Here is a 19,187-nt window from a genome sequence, read left to right as displayed (position 1 = left end):
TAGGGAGCCTAATTTAAAAAATTCTTAAAATTTACCCAAATGGGTGCCTGTTTTCAAAGTTTCCCAAAATTTTAAAAAGTATATTTGGTTGATCTTGTAAAATATGAAATACTTTTACCATCTAGTTTTGATTATATTACACTTTGAAAAATATCAGGTACCATATTTATTTCTAGATTTAGCATAATTTAGCCAATAAATACCTATATAAATTAAAAAATCAAAATTAAACACTTTTTTCTTTCCAAATGGGACATGAGAGATACATAAATAATGTTAAAAGAAAAAAGAAAGAAAAAAAAAGTTGACCCTTCTGGGGATTGAACCCATGGCCCTCATTTTCAATGTAGTTAACAGTAGTTCTAGCCTATTTGAATACTCTTCAAAGCGGAGGTAATGCATTAGGGTGCTAATACCTTAATTCATATTGCATATTTACTTTTATGATTATTAATTAAGCTAAATTTTATCATCAAATATTCACATTTTTAATCAATACTTTTAACATTAATTGATCACAGTTCTTGGAATTGGTTTAATGTTTGTCAAATTTTCTTTAAATATTGTCATACAAATACATTTTAATATATTTATACTATGTAGTTTTTTTCACATGAAACAGTGAAAAACTTTTTCTGTTTTGTTCTTTTCACAGATGAATCATCTGATATTTGCAACTGACTCAAGAGGGGCGTGGCCTTGATAAATTTATTTCTTCTACACAACGTTTTAATTATTATGAAGTACATACAATAATAATGCCAGGTGCAAAACATTCAACATTAGCAAATGCTGTTCAAACTAAAATTGATAAAATAAGAAAAGGAAATTGTATTGTAAAAATAAATTGCATACATGTAATTGCTGCAGGCATTTGCGACTTTACTACAAAAATCTCACATGAAGCTGGAACTGAAATTTAATATACAAAAGATGACCACGATATCTTGACTTTTAAAAATGAAATATCTGTCTTGTATAAAAAAAATGTATGACAATAATATCAAATACAAAATGGCTCATATCCCAACAGCATCTTTGTTCAAATATTCTGAATTAAACTTTCTAAAGGAAAACTAAAATATTCCATACATGAAACATCTGAAACAAAAGCACAACAAACATACCTTGAAAATGTAATAGAAGCAATAAATAACTACATTTCGGATCTTAACAGAATTTATAAATGTCATTCTGTAAGGTGGGACAGAGACCTTTTGTGTTGTAAAACTAAAAAGAGAGGTAGAAATGGTGAATTTAAAAAGAAAACAAAAGTTATATCATTTAAAATTTTGTATGATGTTGTTCATGCAGATGAACATCTAAAGAGAAAATGGTTTACATTTCTTTATCATTCTGTAGAAAATGATTTAACTGATTGTTACGAAAATGACTCCGATACTGAAAGATCTTGGGACTTTAAACGATAAAAAATATTCCTGTTACACATTACTTAAATACATGCATCTTAAGGGCAATCATCAAAATTTCAATTTAAATTTGCTTACATAAGTGAATGTCTTTTAATGTTAATAAATGTTCTGTAGTGTGGGACATGTCAGTCTCTAACCAACAGAAACATTTAATTAAAAAGTATAAATCTATCGTTATTAAATACCAGCTATATTTAAATACCACCTTTATTTAATAATTATATATAAATTATAATTTAAATGACAATTGAAATTTTCTCATTACAATTTTTTCAATGCTAATAAGATTCATTATTACCATTACATTGTGTTAGATAATGTAAATATTCAAAATATATATTTGTTTTCTATATACATGTTGTTTTTTTTTTTTTGTTTTTTTTTTTTTAATGTTGATAAATGTTCTGTAGTGTGTGGGGACATGTCAGTCTCTAACCACCAGAAACATTTCTTAAACAAAAAACTATAATTCAATTTTCAACGTTTATTATCTTTAAACACCAGGATATTTTAAAAATGAAACAAAAATTCCAACGAAATTCCCTTCTTCATCACAGATTGTTATCATTTTTTCAACATTCAACAGTATTTTAAGTAATGTATATGCCAAAATATGCCAACAAATTATGCTGTGAAGATGGACTTTAGCAATGAATAAGACAATGGAAAAGGTAATATTTAAAAAAAAATCTGAAACACTGATATTATTATTTAATCAATTATTTAAGATATTTTGTTAATTGATTTCTTTCAAAAACACTTGATGTATTATAAATTCACATAATTTGATCAGTATTCCAATAAAAACAAATTGATTTGCTTCCGTATTTTATTTTTTGACAGGTGCTAGTGATTAAAATGGAGGATTGTATAAAACAGAAAAAAGCATTAGTGAAAACTGTATAAAATTGATGATTTGTAAATAAAAGAGTAAGTTTACCTTTATCCTGAACATTTTTACCGTGAAAACATTTTTTATTGAAGCAGCTGAATAAACAGTGTTGACTTGGAGGTTTCCTTGTCAAATGACGTCAAACTCGTGAAAAAAAAAACACGCGATTATTTATTCTATGGGGAATTCCATTATATCGAGAACTGAATATCTGAGGATACTGTACTATAAATTATTTATTTAACTATTCTTCATATCAGAATGTGAAGTTCAGCACACTAGTACGGACCAATTCAACAGATAATTTTGATCAGAGGTAATGTTGAACATTATCAATATAATTCAGATAGATAATTTCTTTGATCCTGCATAATTTACATGAAGATCTACATGACTTTCCGCGCCATAGGTAGCACCTAATTTCATATTATAGATGAGTCTGACCTGAATTTAGTGGCCTCATCTCTTTCAATCATTAACATTTCATGACAACTAAATCTAATAAACACTAACCTTTGTGAGAGAGGTCAAAATTAACAAGTTTCATTGGGTAACAAATAAATAACATCTCACGTTTGGCGGGATTTGTAAAAGTATTCACTTCGGTCCAAGGTAATTTCTTTATGACATCCCTTTCCTGGAGGAGGCGGAGTTTCGAAGTCACATGCTTATGACATCACAGGAAAACAAGATGGCGTCTTCAAGAACGGATGCGCGGGAAATGGTCCAGAAAAAATATCATTTTTCTGGTGCAAACTCCCTTCAAAAATTGGAAGACGTCATTTTCCAACATGAAAAACGAACAAACTCTCTTTTTGTAAAAGTAAAGACCACAAATAAGCTTAAATTACCCGGTATGTTCAATCTATTATTGTCAATTTTGTGAGAAATATTTAATACTGAAAAGCGAAGGGAATAAATACGCGGAAAGTATTACTGGACACTCCGGGACCCTTCATCATGGTTCATGACTATTCCCACTATATTGAGAACTGTCTGTATTTGTGTATTTTGCGATATTTGCATGCAGTTTTCTGCATTTTATTCTTTTAAAAAATATCTGTTTTTTCATTAATTTTAAAAAATGGGCAGACTACTGTAGGTAGTCTATACAGGTAGTCTATACAGTTTGTTTACCAGTCAGCCCCCTTGAAAAAATCTACCAGCAATTTTGCCATTACTAAAATTTAAAAGCTTCAACCATGCAATTTTGATTCTGCTTAAGACGGTGCTAGGGGGCGTGTATGGTAATTTGCACTTTACAGTCTGACCGAGACCCTAAGCTGAGCTGTCCGGCCGCTTACACATCATCTCCCCTAAATATTGAATTTTAACGGAAACGTGTTTTTTATAGGACAAAAGAGCAATGAATGTGTATTAAACTCTGAGCTATATTCAATCAAGGTCCCCCTTTGGGCACCAAATATGACAGGGTGAGAAATATGTGCAGCCTAACAAGGACTCAAACACAGGACCAACCGAATTTGGTTACCGTACAACAGCTATATCAGTCTTCACGAAAAACTTTAAAAAGCACAGGATATTCGGCCAGTAAAAATTCAAATCTTACTGGACCTGGTAATTTTTAGCCGGACCAAATACATAGCTAGGAAATAAATTGATGGGTAAAGCAGAACACTTTATCATGTTTCTCTTGATAATTTTGAAAGAAGCATAAATACTTCTTGTATTCTGGGCCATATGTTGACAGCTTTGTAAAATCAATAAGGACCAAATGTTTAGGCAAAATTGACTAGAATTGAACATAAACAACGCAATTTGCTTCAAACAAATCACTTTCACACAAAATATTTACTTAACTCAATAATCACAAAATCTTAGCTAAATAATGACCATAATACACAATGGTTCAATTTCCGTAACTGTACGGTGCAGTATGTAAAATACTCAAGACAATTTTCAGCATTGTTGTTTATGTTCTCCAAACAGGTCGCACAATTTAGTCATCGGAAGAAAATTACCGAAAAAATCCCCCAACCCCCTGCCTGCATGGACCCTTGCCCCACCAGTGTCAAAATGGTAAGAGCTGTCAGACATGGGTAGGATTTCTTTGTTATTTTTCAGTGCATTCAGAACTCGTAAGCAAAAAAAGAGTCTTTTGGGAGGAGCACTCCAGCCAAATATTACCATTACCATTTGATGGTGTGCCATTTATTGTAGTCGGAAGACAGGTGCGGGAGTGCTCCCATGGCCCTGACAGGCACAAGTCAGCAAAATGTAAGAGCAAAAAAGAAAAAGAAGCAGAGAAGGTGAGTTCATCAGTTTATTATCTGTAGTATAAACTTTTTAATTTGTATAGAAGAAAAAAAATTGAAATAGTATAAATGAATTTTGATTAAACTGACTTAAAATAAAATAATGTTCAATGCAAAAATTATTAAATCAGTCTTAATTTTTAACATAGTTTTAAAATATCTAATAAAATAAGTAATTTATAAATTGATGGATGTTTACAGTACTGAACAAATAAAGTATTTAAAAAATATTCCTTTAATAAATAACTGTGAATGAATATGAAAATTAACAAACTTATCTTAAAACAGATATGTTAACTGAAAAAAACAACACTAAGAGATTGAGTAGATTATTAAGAGTAACAACAAATCACCATTTAAAAAGCTAACACTTTAACTTAATTGTCAACTAATTTTAATACCCAGTTAGGCTTTCATCACTATCAAACTAATATGCTTTTTGCAGATTTTTCTCAAATAAGCTTACTGGCCAATTGTTTTTGTCATTGCCTGTAGTTCATTTTTTTGGTGTTCTTTTTAATCAAACCAAATCTGCATCTGTCAAACTCATTACTGTCCTACTTTTGTCTGTCATACTGTCCTACTTTTGTCTGTCATACGGTCCTACTTTTGTCTGTCATACGGTCCTACTTTTGTCTGTCATACGGTCCTACTTTTGTCTGTCATACTGTCCTACTTTTGTCTGTCATACTATCCTACTTTTGTCTGTCATACTATCCTACTTTTGTCTGTCATACTGTCCTACTTTTGTCTGTCATACTGTCCTACTTTTGTCTGTCATACTATCCTACTTTTGTCTGTCATACTATCCTACTTTTGTCTGTCATACTATCCTACTTTTGTCTGTCATACTGTCCTACTTTTGTCTGTCATACTATCCTACTTTTGTCTGTCATACTATCCTACTTTTGTCTGTCATACTGTCCTACTTTTGTCTGTCATACTATCCTACTATTTTGTCAGTAGACTGGCAAAACTGAAATGTGGTGGCAATCATGCTATGGACTTATTTCTACTTTCTTTCACATTTGATGAATAAAGATAAAAATTGTGCTATTTGCAATTATTGCATTGCTCATTATTTCTGATGTATCTATAAGGCATATGTTTGTTTGTTATACCTTTTTTTAAATTTGCTATAAAATTAATTGGAATACCAATGAAAATTATTAACACCAAATGCACTGTTCTTATATTGAATGATTTTAAGCTTGACTTGTGAAATTCCATAGATTAATACCTGCTTAATTATTAACTACATTTACTAGCCCTTTTTGTTGTCTTAATATTCAGTATCTCATGAGAACTTATGATGTAGGGACTTGTCCTCCTGTTTTAAAACTAACTTACTAACTATTAATCAAGTAACTAGTTATGTCAATTAATATCATGACAAGGAACAGATCAAGGATTGTATTTCAAGACAACTGACAAACAAGATAAAAGATAAATCATATCTAAGTAAATATCATTTCATTTTGTGGCATTGTTTTTTTCTGATCCCACAAATTTAATGGTGTATTTAGAATGGTTTATTATCAGCTAGATGGATATTTTACATCAATGGTTTAGGATAAAAAAAAAGCCAGACTAGTTGGAAATGGAAGATACAGCCTCTGTAAGGTATTTATCACTGTGTTGTATCATCTCAGGTGTGTCTAATTGCTGTTGCTTTTTTTAAATTTTATTAAGTTACTTAAGACCAGAAAAAGACATCTTAGATAAATTATATATACATAACATAAAGATAAAACACTGTTTATACTTAAGCAAGCTTCTTAATGAATTTCATGTTGAAGTAAAAACTGAAGCAGTCAGTGTGTCTTGTTAACAAGGCTTTTAAAAGACTTATTGGATTTGCAAATGATGTAAGGGCAATAGTCAAACAGATGTTTTTTTTTGACAACAAGAGTTAATAATTAGATATAATAAAAATATTTAAACTTTGTAAAGAATTTTGTGTATAAATAAATATCAATTATACTTAAAATTGATTAATATAGTTACAGACTTTTATCTTACCTAAATATCAAAGTCAAAATTTTCAAATATGCTTAAATTGTCATAGCTTTGTAATTTATTTACAGGTTTGATTCATACTTGGCAAAAAGAACACACATGATACAACATGTATGAACTAAATTATCAGAACTTTGTTATTTTGGATTTTATTCATTTTTGTACATTCAAATTTGATCTTGACCTTCCACTTACCTTGCCAATTAATGCTGTACGCCTCCAGATGAGCCAAATGTTTCAAGAAAATCAATATTGAGAAAAATGTACAAACATTTTAAGAAAGGTAAAACATTCAAGAGCCAAGTTAAATTTTTCATGTAAGGTGTGTGTAAGGACTGATTTTGCGATATTTTATCACCATATTTTCTACTGCGTTACTAACACAGTAAGGGCTGATTTTGCATATGTTGACCACTTTTTGGTAATTTTCTTGGATTGTAAGTGCCAATTGAAAAATGAAAATTACTTTATTTGTTCACATGCCAATATACATGTCTAAATTTTCACGAAAATTTACATGAATCTGGAGGTGTGCTGCTTTAAGGTCAAATATGAAATTATAATATTTATTTATTTACAGGAAAACTAATGGTTACCAGGAGTACTCTGATATTCGTCATCTTATTTGATTTAGACTTAAAAGATCAGATGAATGAGATGATTTTGACTTAAACGATCAGAAAAAAGTTGGGTGTGGCCCTTGCTGAACTGTGGATCTTGTTTAGTTTTACTTTAAATGTCATGATATGTTTTTCTTTCAATTAAATATTATTCATTAATTTCCAAACAAATAGAAACAAAGTAATTGCTCAGAAAACAATACTATTTGTTATACATGATAACATTAACTTTATGTTGCATGATGAAAATGTTTTTTTCTGTTTCTTCAGGCAGATCATGACTATGTTCATAAGCCTAGACGTAACCTTATACAAACAAGCAAAAAACTTGATTGTCCTGCAAAAATTATTATCAGGTCAATAGTACGATTTCCAGATTATAAGGTAATGCCACTCTTAATTATGTTTCCATATTTCAGGCAAAAGCAGGCAGTAACCTGAGTATAATCTTAAACCTCTTAAAGCTTCTTACATGAATAAATCCAAAGTCCCTGGCAGGGTTTGAAACCTTACTACCAGTAGTGAAGAGCAAATGGTACTATCTTTAAAAAGTTTGCAAAGCTGATCCAGTATATGACAACTGATTGCTTTTCACTTATTTGTAGTCAATAATGCAAAAGATGGTGACTGTGTAAACATAGAAACAGATATGTTTGATATATTAAAAAGTATCCTCATATCCCACAAACAACATATTTTGACTTCTGTATAGTAATTTACATAGGTTGTAAGTGCCATTGATAATAATGTAAATTGCCTTCTTTTGGAATCTTTACAATATTATACTGTTACATGCGTTTTCAAATTTTCATGAAAATTAGCATGAATCTGGAGGTGTGCTGCTTTATTGAAAATTAATAAATACATGAATTTAACTATTTTCAGAAATTTCAATGATACTAACACTTTCATCCTGATGTATATGAGAAGGCAAAATAAAATTATATGGTGTACATTAACAACAATTACTCAACATATGTTAATGACAGGAACATGTTTTTCATTTGCTAGTAACTTCAACAGTTGATTTAACTGTGATACTCAACAATATTCATTACCTTTCTGAATAATTTCATATTGATTAATTTTCCAGTCTTGCCCAGAATTATATAAAAGAAGTTTGTGTAAGAGAGGCTTTGTTGTCAATCGTCTCAAAAACCTTAAAATTAAGGTACAGTGAATCGGAGGTTTTACTGACAGACACTGAAGATCAGTCAGTAATTGTGGCTTTGGAGAGGGGTTTTAAGAAATGTAAGTTTATGCTGTTTATTATATTATAAAAGTGATTTATTGTTATTGGGCCATTTTAGCTTCATTAAGTGTCACTCAGTTCTTGAATCATACCAAAGATTTTTTAAAAGTAAATTATGATCATTAAATTATTTTTGCTTGTTGATAACAAAATTTTATCTTTGACTGTGAAATGTCAATGCATCTTTTTAAATTGAATTTCTTGTAAAAAAACATCCATGATTGTGATGCAAATGGTTGAGGTTGCTGATTTCAGATAACCTTCACTTTAACACTGTGGTTTCAAATTCTGCCAATTACACTGGATACTTTCATGTGAGAAAGATGTCCAGTAGCTTTTGGAAATTAGTGGTTCTACTCTTGGTACCTGTTTGTGCCTTAATAAATAATGCATGAAGGGCCACCTGAGGTCTTCACATAACAAGTCAGTGTCACCAAAATCAACACATGTAATAAAATAGTAAAAAAATATGTAGAATTCAGTGTAAAGTTTGAACTAGATGCTAAAGAAAATATGCTTCCTTCAGAAAGGTAAAATTTACACTACAGAATTTAAAATCTCAAACCTGTTTATTCTTTTACAGGTAAGATGAACAAAGAAAAGTGGTGTGGGAAGCTAGATTCTTTTAAGGTACAATGTGAAACAATGGCTGTTTTGATTTTCTTGATTTTAATTGTTTTTAGCTAGACTATTAGCAGAATAATCGAGCTAATGCAGTCACCCATTTGTCGGCGTCCCTGTGGTTAAGTTTTTGCTAGTGAGCTGGTATCTCCATAACTATTGAAGGGAATGGATTGAAACTTCACACACTTATTCTCTGTGATTATCTAAGATGATTGGCACAAGTCCCATAACTCTGATTTGCTTTTTTCCATAATTATTCCATAATTATGCCCCTTTTTCAACTTAGAAATTCTAGGTTAAGTTTTGCTTATAAGCTGGTATCTGCAGCTAACTACTGAAGGGTTTGTGCCTATTTTGGAACAATTTTATGCATTCATGATATTAAAGCAGAGATTAACTCGATAAAACATCGTAATAACAAGCCTTTGTACCTTTTCAGACAATTATATGTATTCATATAGGTAAGCATTATTTTTCTCAATAAAACACCCTTGTGACAACTTTTGGAATAGTCGAACGTTACTGTCCTCTGACAGTTCTTGTTATTATCATTGTTTTTTTGGGGTCTTTTTGCTTATTATATTACCCTGGACATACAGTAATTGAACACATCTGCCTGTCTGTTTCATACTAAGAATGCTACAGGAACAAAATTATTGTACTTTGTCTTTGATGTCATTCATTCTTCTTATTACACACTTATCAATACGAAATACATGTTCTTGGAAAGTTACATAACTATTGCTTCCAAATATTCCAAGTTATTGTCCTTTTTACTCCTTGCCGAAAGGTGGCTGGGGATATAGAAATAGTCTCCTTCTGTCCGACATTTTTTTCCAGAGCATATTTTAAAAAGTGTTTAAGGTATCAACTTGAAACTTCCTAGGTGGATCGATCATATTGAGGAGGAGTGCATTGCATAAGAATGATAAGTCTACCTTGTATAATTTTTCAGTTATTGCCCTTTGTTATTTTTCAAACTAAATTTTTGTCCAGAGTATAACTCAAAAAGTTTATGAGATATCAACATGAAACTTCAAAGGTTGATAGATCTCACTCAGGAGGTGTGCAGTGCACAAGAATGATAACTCTACCCTTCATAATATTTGAGTTATTGCCCTTTGTTATTTTTTTTAGCTGCACCTGTCACAAAAGGACAGGTAGAGCTTTTGTGATCGCTTTTCGTCCGGCGTCCGTCCGTCCGTCCGTCCGTCCGTCGTCCGTCCGTCGTCCGTCCCGTCCGTAACTTTTGCTTTAAATGACATCTCCTCATAAACCACTAAGCCAATTTCATCCAAACTTCACAGGAATGTTCCTTTGGTGGTCACCTTTAAAAATTGTTCAAAGAATTTAATTCCATGCAGAACTCTGGTTGCCATGGCAACCAAAAGAAAAAACTTTAAATATCTTCTTTTAAAAAACCATAAGAGCTAGAGCTTAGATATTTGGCATGAAACATCTTCTAGTGAGTGTCTACCAAGTTTGTTCAAAGAAAAGCCCTGGGGTCAAAATTGGCCCCGCCCCTGGGGTCATTGATTTTCCCTATATGCATATAGTAAAAAACTTAAAAAATCTTCTTTTAACAAACCGTAAGAGCTAGAGCTTAGATATTTGGCATGAAACATCTTCTAGTGAATGTCTACCAAGTTTGTTCAAATAAAAGCCCTGGGGTCAAAATTGGCCCCGACCCAGGGGTCATTGATTTTCCCTATATGCATATAGTAAAAACTTAAAAAATCTTTTTTTAAAGAACCCAAAGAGCTAGAGCTAAGATATTAAGCATGAAACATTTTCTAGTGAGTGTCTACCAAGTTTGTTCAAATTAAAGCCCTTGGGTCAAAATTGGCCCCGCCCCGGGGTCATTAATTTTCCCTATATGCATATAGTAAAAACTTTTAAAGAACCATAAGAGCTAGAGCTTAGATATTTGGCATGAAACATCTTCTAGTGAGTGTCTACCAAGTTTGTTCAAATAAAGCCCTGGGGTCAAAATTGACCCCGCCCCAGGGGGTCATAGATTTTCCCTAAATGCATATAGTAAAAACTTAAAAAATTTTCTTTTAAAGAACCCAAAGAGCTAGAGCTAAGATATTAGGCATGAAACATCTTCTAGTGAATGTCTACCAAGTTTGTTCAAATTAAAGCCCTGGGGTCAAAATTGGCCCCGCCCGGGGGGTCATTGATTTTCCCTATATGCATATAGTAAAAACTTAAAAATTCTTCTTTTAAAGAACCCAAAGAGCTAGAGCTAAGATATTTAGCATGAAACATCTTCTAATGAGTGTCTACCAAGTTTGTTCAAATAAAAGCTCTGGGGTCAAAATTGGCCCCGCCCCAGGGGTCATTGATTTTCCCTATATGCATATAGTAAAAACTTAAAAAATCTTCTTTTAAATAACCCAAAGAGCTGGAGCTAAGATATATTTAGCATGAACATGTTCTAATGGGTGTCTACCAAGTATGTTCAAATAAAAGCCCTGGGGTCAAAACTGGCCCCCGCCCGGGGGGGTCATTGATTTTCCTTATATGTGTATAGCAAAAACTTAAAAATCTTCTTTGGAAAAACCCAAATAGCTAGAGTTTAGATATTAAGCATGAAAACATCTTTAAGTAAATATCTACAAAGTTTGTTAAAAATAAACGCCTGGGGGTCAAAACTGGCCCTGCCCCAGGGGTGACATTGTTTTTAACTATATGTGTATAGTAAAACTTTAAAAATCTTCTTTTAAAAATGCCAATGAGGCTAGAACTTAGATGTTTAGCATGAAACATCTTCTTTTATGGGTGTCTACCAAGTCTGTTTAAATAAACAAAATAAAAGCCCTTGGGTAAAAATTGGCCCGGGGGGGGGGGCCTATATACAGGTGAGCGACCTCAGGGCCATCATGGCCCTCTTGTTTTACTTAATTTTTCACCTGAGTGAGGATAACTCAAAAAAGTCTTTAAAGATGTTAACATGAAACTTCATAGGTGGATAGATCGTATATGAGGAGGAAATGCTGTGCACAAGAATGGTTACTCTACCCATTATAATTTTTGAGTAGGAAAGTATGGCCATTATTATTTTTCATACTTGTTGTCCGGGAGCATATTCTCAAGTGTTAGAGGTATCAAGTTTGAAACTTCATAGGTGGATAGGTCTCATTGAGGAGGAGTGCAGCACACAAGAATCGATAACCTACCCTGCATATTTTTCAGTTATTGCCCTTTGTTATTTTCAGCCATCAGTATTCACATGGGTTTCAAATCTGTAATAACTTCAGCCATAAGTTTCCATTTACCAAAAGACCTCTTAAAATTGAATAACGGGAAAATTGAGCGAAGGTCACCAGTGACAGATGTATTTTAATATTTGGTAGGAAAATAACTTTTGCACTGTCTTCTTTCTTTGGACTGAGTTAGTGATAAGTGGTTCAAGGTCAAGGGTGTCAAAAAAGATTTTTCTTAACATTTCAGGTCATTTGTCAATTATTTGTATTCATAATTTACAAACAAATGGACATGACTGAACTAATGAACTAATGCTTCCTTAATTTGTTTAGGAGGAAAGCAGAATAATAGCATAATGGAGTTCTGTACAGTATTATTCCTGCTACTTCAGTCAGATGATTATCATAAACAACATGGAAATAAACAATTTATTTGTTAATATATTTTATGAAACAGTTAGTATGTAGAAGGCACGGATGGACACCAAGAATAGAACAACCATCTGCTTATCTTTATGATATGACTACTTTAAACAAAGTGCCAACATCTCTTAAATGGGAAGACAACAAAATGAATATTTTTATATATTGTACAAATCATAAATAAAGTTGTTTTCTTCCATAATTGTCTAATATGGCTTTGGAATATTTGATTGTTCCTATAAAATTTGAATTATAATTACAAATGTGTTATGCATTACATCAATTTCACATTTTTGTGTAGACACTTACATGGGCCATTTAGATTTGCCCTTGTCCGTCCGTTCTCATGTTGTGTCACACTTAACTCAAAAAGTATTTGACCTAGAGTCATAAAACTTTACAGGAAAATTAGTCAGCATGTTTATTTGTAAACTGGGTGTTTGTATGTGGTTTTTATACAGTATTTGTAGAATAATTGTACTTTATTTAGTAAAATTTGCTATTTTCAACTTGTGTCGCACTTATATCAAAAAGTATTTGATCTAGAGTCAGTAGATTGACAAAACAATGGAATGTAGGGGCACTTGTATCCTATGGACACAATTCTAGTTTCATCTTTCAATTGGTTCAAAAGAAGTGGCCTCCAATATGTTTACCTTAGGAAATTTGAAAACTCAGGTGTGACCCTGCTTGTGGTGATTGTTGTTTAAAAATGTACATTCCATGTTAAAATATCACAAAAATATTTCGCCTGTATTTTTTATACATATTGGTTTTGATTCATACAAAGTTTTGAGTTGTCTTTGTTTATAAAAATGTTTTTTCTTCCATTTTTATTGATTAGTTTTGTGTTTTTGGTCATTTTTATTTTAATAAAGAAATGAGCTGTTGAGTATTTTTTTTGTTGTTCATTTTTTTGGTTTAAAAATTAACAGAAATATGGCCTTGGTTGTTGCTGTTTCCACAAAAGGTTAGATTTATAAAAATCAACTTTTTGGGGTATTGTCCATGACCTAACTAGTCAATGAAGTAAAGCTTTCATTTTATGGTCACTTCAATACGTTTAAGTCAAAACGTGGATAAACTGATAAGTTATGCCTGTGGACAAGTTGTCGCACTGATCAAGTTCACGGTTTGCCTTTAATGGGTTATAGTCAATTTTCTCATCCAATTACCCAAAAGGTAATTTTACTTTTAAATTGGTGTTCACTATGATCAGATGGGATGTTAATATCAAAAAGGCAGAGCTCCTTAAAGGGTTATATTATGCTGATTGAAAACCAAAAATTGATTAGTATTTTAAACGGCATTTTCCAGTTTTTCTTCTTCCGTATGAAGATTTACATACATTAAGGAAAAATTGAGATAACAAAATAAAATGCCGGCATAAATTTACTGTTTGTCGGCATCGCCTTTAGCAATTACAGTTATTTTTGAAGACTTTCTATGTTCAATCCACAATTTTCATTTTATTCTTTTTTTTCTATCATAATTTATTAACGGATTCAAACCACATTCAAGCCAATTCATGCAGTGTAAGTTGTAATTAACACTTCTTTCTAAAGCAAGTATATGTAAAGCTGCGGTTCTCACCTCACTCCCGGGGCAGACCCAGGACCATCCCCGGTTGTAAAGCTACTTGGGATGATCCAGGATGAAAATTATTGTTGCGGTCACCACTTACCCCAACAGCACTACGGTAATTCCAAAACTAACTACCCAGGATGGCACTCTCCGGGAACCACCCAGGCAGAATCCAGGCGAAGCTACGGTTTATGCCGCGGTACTTCTTCGGTTGCGCTCCCGGATGACTGAATTATCTCTGTTATCCAAGGCAGAGCCCCGGTCGATCCGGGCAGAGCCCGCGTAGTATCTCAAGTATTATGAAAACGTCTTCCGCACATATATTATACTATTATACATATTATATTTTATTTAACAAAATTTAAATAGTTCCAGAACAGTAATGCATGATGATTATCTGAAAAATCTTACGCAAGACGGATAGAAATGGAAATGGGAAAGGGGTATAATCAAACAAGTGCAATCAATCGCCAAATTGTCGTGGTTCTTTTGGAATAAACCGGGCTATATCTTTTCTACCGGGATCAACCTTAGCTCCATCGTCATCCTCCGGGTCTGCCTGCCATTTTCCGAGCTCTGATGGCATTCTCCGGGGCTCTGCTAGCATTCACAAGGGCTCTGGCCGTAAGCTCTACCGGCCATATTTCATCACCCGGTTGCACAGCTCCCCCCCCCCCCCCCTGGAGCAAAGGGTTTCCCGTTAACCGGCTTCCCCGGGGCCAAAAGGCTAAGGATAAAGGGGGGGTTTCAAATACCAGATGTTTCGGGGAACCCCGGAAATTTGCTGGCCCAGATTTACGGACCTTTTCCCAGATCCCCTGGACGTTACGGGGGCTTTTTCCCGGGGATGAATTTGAGACGTATTTAAAAAATTATGTATTGATTTAAATCAGGCATCGAAGCAGGTGCCCTTTCCAAAAACGTTTGGGGTTCGTTTTTGCTCAAACAACTTTCTTAACGTAATTTTACTCCCTTTTTTAAAATTTGTTTTTAAAAAAATTTTTTAAAGAAAATGTTATACATGTAATTTTAAATTTAAACCCCCGAAAGACCTTAATCCTATATTTTTATAATGTCACTTTTTTCAAAAACCCTTTCATTTATGAATCAGAAGACACTTTTCCCTATAACTTGCATTTTTTTGTAAAAAAAAAAATTTTCTTTAAATGGCTATCACGAAATAGAAAAATGGATTTAAAATATACAAGAAAAGTACATAATTTACATTCAGACAAAAAAATTTGTCTACATCCAATCCCGGTTTTTCCGGGAATTTGCTTTTAAAAAATCCCTTTCAAAGGGATACCCCAAATTTCCATTTTTACAGTCTAACCCGGTAGGCCTTTTTCCCCTAATATGATCTTAAAAGGGGAAAAAAAAAGGTAAAACCCTCCAAAAATTGGGTTTTTTCGTCATTGAATTTTAATACTCTTTTAGTTTTAGGCCCGAACTGTTTTTTTTATATAAATTAAAGAAAATGCGGAGGGGGTAAGGGGTTTACCTAAAATTTAATTTATTAGGGGATACATCGAAAGCATGTAATCTCAATTTCAAAATTGCATTTTATTCAGGTGCGGAAGGTGCCCCTCCAAAACAGGGTTTGTCGTCTTTTTTTTAAAAAAGAAAAAACTTTTAAATTTTGGTGTAATTGGTTAAAACCCTTTTAAAAAAAGTTTTGCCTTAACCTCAAAGTCGCCCAATTAAATTTAAAAGTCAATAATAATGTGTCGTCTGGGAAAGAAGTGGAAGAGCCTGGTTGCCCCAGGCGACCGGGAAAAACCCCCCGAAACCCTTTAAGGGTTGAAAACGGGGGCAACATGATTACTTTGATACAATTTTTTTTTTTAAAATAAAGAACAGTAATGCATGTTTTTCTGAAAAACCCTTTACCCCAAGACTGGACAGAAGGGAAAGGGAAAGGGTTTATAAAAAACAAGTGAAATAAATCGCAAATTCCCTTTGGTTTTTTTGGGAATTTCCCTAATATTGGGTTGTTTTGCATTGATTTTAGTCTCTTCAGATTATGGCGAATTTTTTCATTTTTAAAAATTTCGGGTAACTTTGGGTTTAGGGGTTTTAATTTCCCTACAATATTTATTCAGGGTAAAACTTTCGGGCAGAAACATTTTCAAGTTTAGTTTGAATTTTAAATTCCCAGGTACTGGGGAAAAGGTGACCCCCAAATACGGGGGTTGTCGTTTTTAAAATTTTTACCAAAGACAAACTATTTATTTTTAAATTTGGTTTAAATTTTTTTAAAAAAGGGTTTGCCTTCCCCTAAAATGGGGACAATTATTAAAAATTCCCCTTAAATTTAAATAGTCAATCATAATTTTTACTTTCGCTCCCGGAGGGACGCGGGAAAAACCCCTATGGGTTGGCCCGGGCAGCCCCCCGGGTCGTTTCCGGGCAAAAGCCCCCGTAAAATCCAATTTGGTTTTAAAAACCCCGGGGAACAGTTTAATTTTTTACATTGAACAAAATTTTAATTTAATAAAAAACAGTAATGGCATGATGATTTTCTGGAAAACACTTACGCAAGACTGGATAGAATGGAAATGGGAAGAGTATACAAAAACAAGTGCAATCATTGCAAATTGTCTGGTTTCTTTTGGAGATGAAACCGGGCTTTATATGGCTCTACCGGGATCACCTTAGCTCCATCGTCATCCTCCGGGGCTCTCCCCCTGCATTCTCCGGGAGGCTCTGCTGGCTTCTCCGGGGGCTCTGTCAGCATTACAAGGGGGCTCTGTCGTAGCTCTACCGGCTATATCATCACCCCGGATCATACCCGGTTTCGTGCCGGGACAGAGCTACGGTGCTTCCCCCGGGTGTAACCCCGGTTTCGTTCCCGGCAGAGCTAAGGATGAAGCCGGCGGCAAAGCTTATTACTCCCCGGGTTTATCCCAGGACCACCCCGGTTGAATTCAATATATTTGTATTTCCGGGGTCGAATGCCAGATGTTTCGAGGATCACCCCGGCTTTTTTGGCAAAAGTTAGGGTTTATTTGAAACCCGTTTCCCAGATCCCCTGGACGTCAAACCGGGGCTCCCCGGGGATGAAAGGGTGAGACGTGTAGTTTAAAATTTATTATTGAAATTTCAGTCGGGATCGAAAGCGGGTGAACCTTAAAAAAGCGTTTTGGTCCGTTTCCCCCAAAATACAGTTTTAAACGAAATCTTACCTTTTAAAGTAATTTTTTATACAAAAAATTTTAAATTTAAATGTTTTAACATGAAATTTTTTAAAATTTTTAAACCCGCAGACATTACATCCGTATTTTGGTTGTTAACTTTTTTAACATAATTGTCACTTTTTTTCCAAAACCCCTAAATTTAGAATAAAAAACATCACAAATTCCAAAACTTGCATCTTTTGTAAAAAAAAAAAAGGTTCAAAAAATGGCTATACAGTAATAGAATTTAAATGGTCTTAAATATACAAGTAAAGTACCATGATTTTACATTCAGGACAAATAAACATGTCTATGTACATCCAGATACTGGTTGTCAGAATTGCATTAAAACAATGCACTTTTCTAGGGATTACAATCATTTCAGTTTACAGTCTAAACCCGGTAGGCTATACAACTATATATGATCTTATAAGGGTATAAAAGGTTGAACCTCCATATATGGGTTGTCGTCATTGATATATTTACTCTATCAGATTATGGGGCTAACTTTTTTCATGTTTAATAATTACAGGTAACATGCGTTAGGGGTTGTAATTTATAACCTAAACAATTACTTATTCATGGTGAAAACATTCGGTAAGCATTTACTTCTTCAAGTTTAGATTGCCACTTTATTCAGGTGCTTGGGGCAGGTGACCCTCCATACACGGTTTTGTCGACTTTATTTTAACCAAGACAAACTATTTATTGGTGTAATTGGGGAACTTTTTAAAAAAAAAATGGTTTGCCTTCACCTCAAATGTCGACAATTTATATAAATTCACTTAATAATAGTCATATCATAATGTGTTTTGTAAGTGCATAAAATATTACAAAGCAACTTATAATAAAGTATACAATTTCACAATTATTAGCGTTATTATATAGAGAGACACGCACATATTGTTTCGTGATGCTATAAGTTGCTTTGACTGATTTATTTTGATTCAATTCAACGTAGATCTAATTAATTTTCTTTTTTTAAATAAAAACTGATGGAGAATTAAAAGTACATTTCGCATATTTACGTCCCTTTCCATTCTCTATAAGCAGCTTTCACTCAGACGCTCTTTAACGTTCGCGCTTAAAAAAGGACGCTTATAATATATTAAAACTCCGCCTTACTCCAGGAAAGGGATGTCCGATAGCCTCCACTCGGTCCCAAGCCTGTTATGGTATGGAGGGGCGTTCGTTTGCCAAAATTCCAGACATGTAAAGTGTTTCTTTTTAAAATGACTTTTGAAAATGCGAACTTGTATGCCTACCATTTTTATTGTATGCCTCTTTATTCAATCTTTTAATTTGAAGGTTTACCGCCTTTATATAACAAGTTTACATATATATCGTAACAACTGACCTAACATCTTAAACGACAAACAAATTTGCAAGTTCGTATCTTCCATTGCATGCAATACATACGCATGTTTGCACACTTATAGATCTGTAATTATACAAATGAAATGTAAAACTCGAATACGCCGAAACAGAGTTTAAGAAAAACGTGTTACCAAGTTGTAGAACTACAAGAGTACGTTAACACTAGTAACATGTTTAAAATGACAAAAGTAGATTCACAAAGTTAAACGATTTTAAAGTCAAGCATAACGCCACGCCCCTCTCGGAGTATTTACGACCTTCTATTGCGGACAGGTATAAAACGGCGCCTCTCCCATATTTTA

At 33.2% G+C, this 19,187-nt stretch overlaps 1 protein-coding gene and 1 long non-coding RNA gene across 7 annotated transcripts; both read left to right on the top strand.

Moving 5' to 3' along the window:
- Positions 1-2,984: 2,984 nt before the first annotated feature.
- Positions 2,985-7,925, top strand: LOC132719009 (calcium-responsive transcription factor-like). 6 transcript variants are annotated; one of them, XM_060702743.1, is made up of 4 exons: positions 2,985-3,179; positions 4,411-4,595; positions 6,689-6,731; positions 7,511-7,925. In XM_060702743.1, exons 2-4 carry the CDS (start codon positions 4,534-4,536, stop codon positions 7,679-7,681), a joined length of 276 nt encoding a protein of 91 aa, XP_060558726.1. In that variant the 5' UTR covers positions 2,985-3,179; positions 4,411-4,533; the 3' UTR covers positions 7,682-7,925. The 6 variants fall into 6 exon arrangements, 4 of the variants coding, with proteins under 4 accessions (XP_060558726.1, XP_060558724.1, XP_060558725.1 ...); XM_060702741.1 differs by lacking the exon at positions 6,689-6,731 and having other exon boundaries at positions 2,991-3,179; XM_060702742.1 differs by lacking the exon at positions 7,511-7,925 and having other exon boundaries at positions 2,992-3,179; positions 6,689-6,895.
- A 158-nt stretch (positions 7,926-8,083) lies between these two features.
- On the top strand, positions 8,084-13,196 carry LOC132719008 (uncharacterized). Its single transcript, XR_009624159.1, has 3 exons — positions 8,084-8,491; positions 9,076-9,122; positions 12,662-13,196. It is a non-coding gene; the product is annotated as an uncharacterized LOC132719008 (long non-coding RNA).
- Positions 13,197-19,187: the final 5,991 nt, after the last annotated feature.

Source organism: Ruditapes philippinarum, unplaced genomic scaffold (assembly GCF_026571515.1).
Source record: "Ruditapes philippinarum isolate M1 unplaced genomic scaffold, ASM2657151v2 ctg5547_1_1_1_1, whole genome shotgun sequence".
Lineage (NCBI taxonomy): Eukaryota > Metazoa > Mollusca > Bivalvia > Venerida > Veneridae > Ruditapes > Ruditapes philippinarum.
The sequence above is the reverse complement of the archived record's forward strand: the minus strand, read 5'-3'. Positions and strand labels throughout refer to the sequence as shown.

What these genes read in the sequence shown, in the direction of transcription:
- LOC132719009 (XM_060702741.1), top strand. Translation starts at nt 2,996, where the DNA reads ATGACATCACAGGAAAACAAGATGGCGTCTTCAAGAACGGATGCGCGG. An exon ending in AAATAAGCTTAAATTACCCG is followed by an intron (nt 3,180 to 4,410) that starts GTATGTTCAATC and finishes GTTATTTTTCAG; the next exon opens with TGCATTCAGAACTCGTAAGC. An exon ending in AAGAAAAAGAAGCAGAGAAG is followed by an intron (nt 4,596 to 7,510) that starts GTGAGTTCATCA and finishes CTGTTTCTTCAG; the next exon opens with GCAGATCATGACTATGTTCA.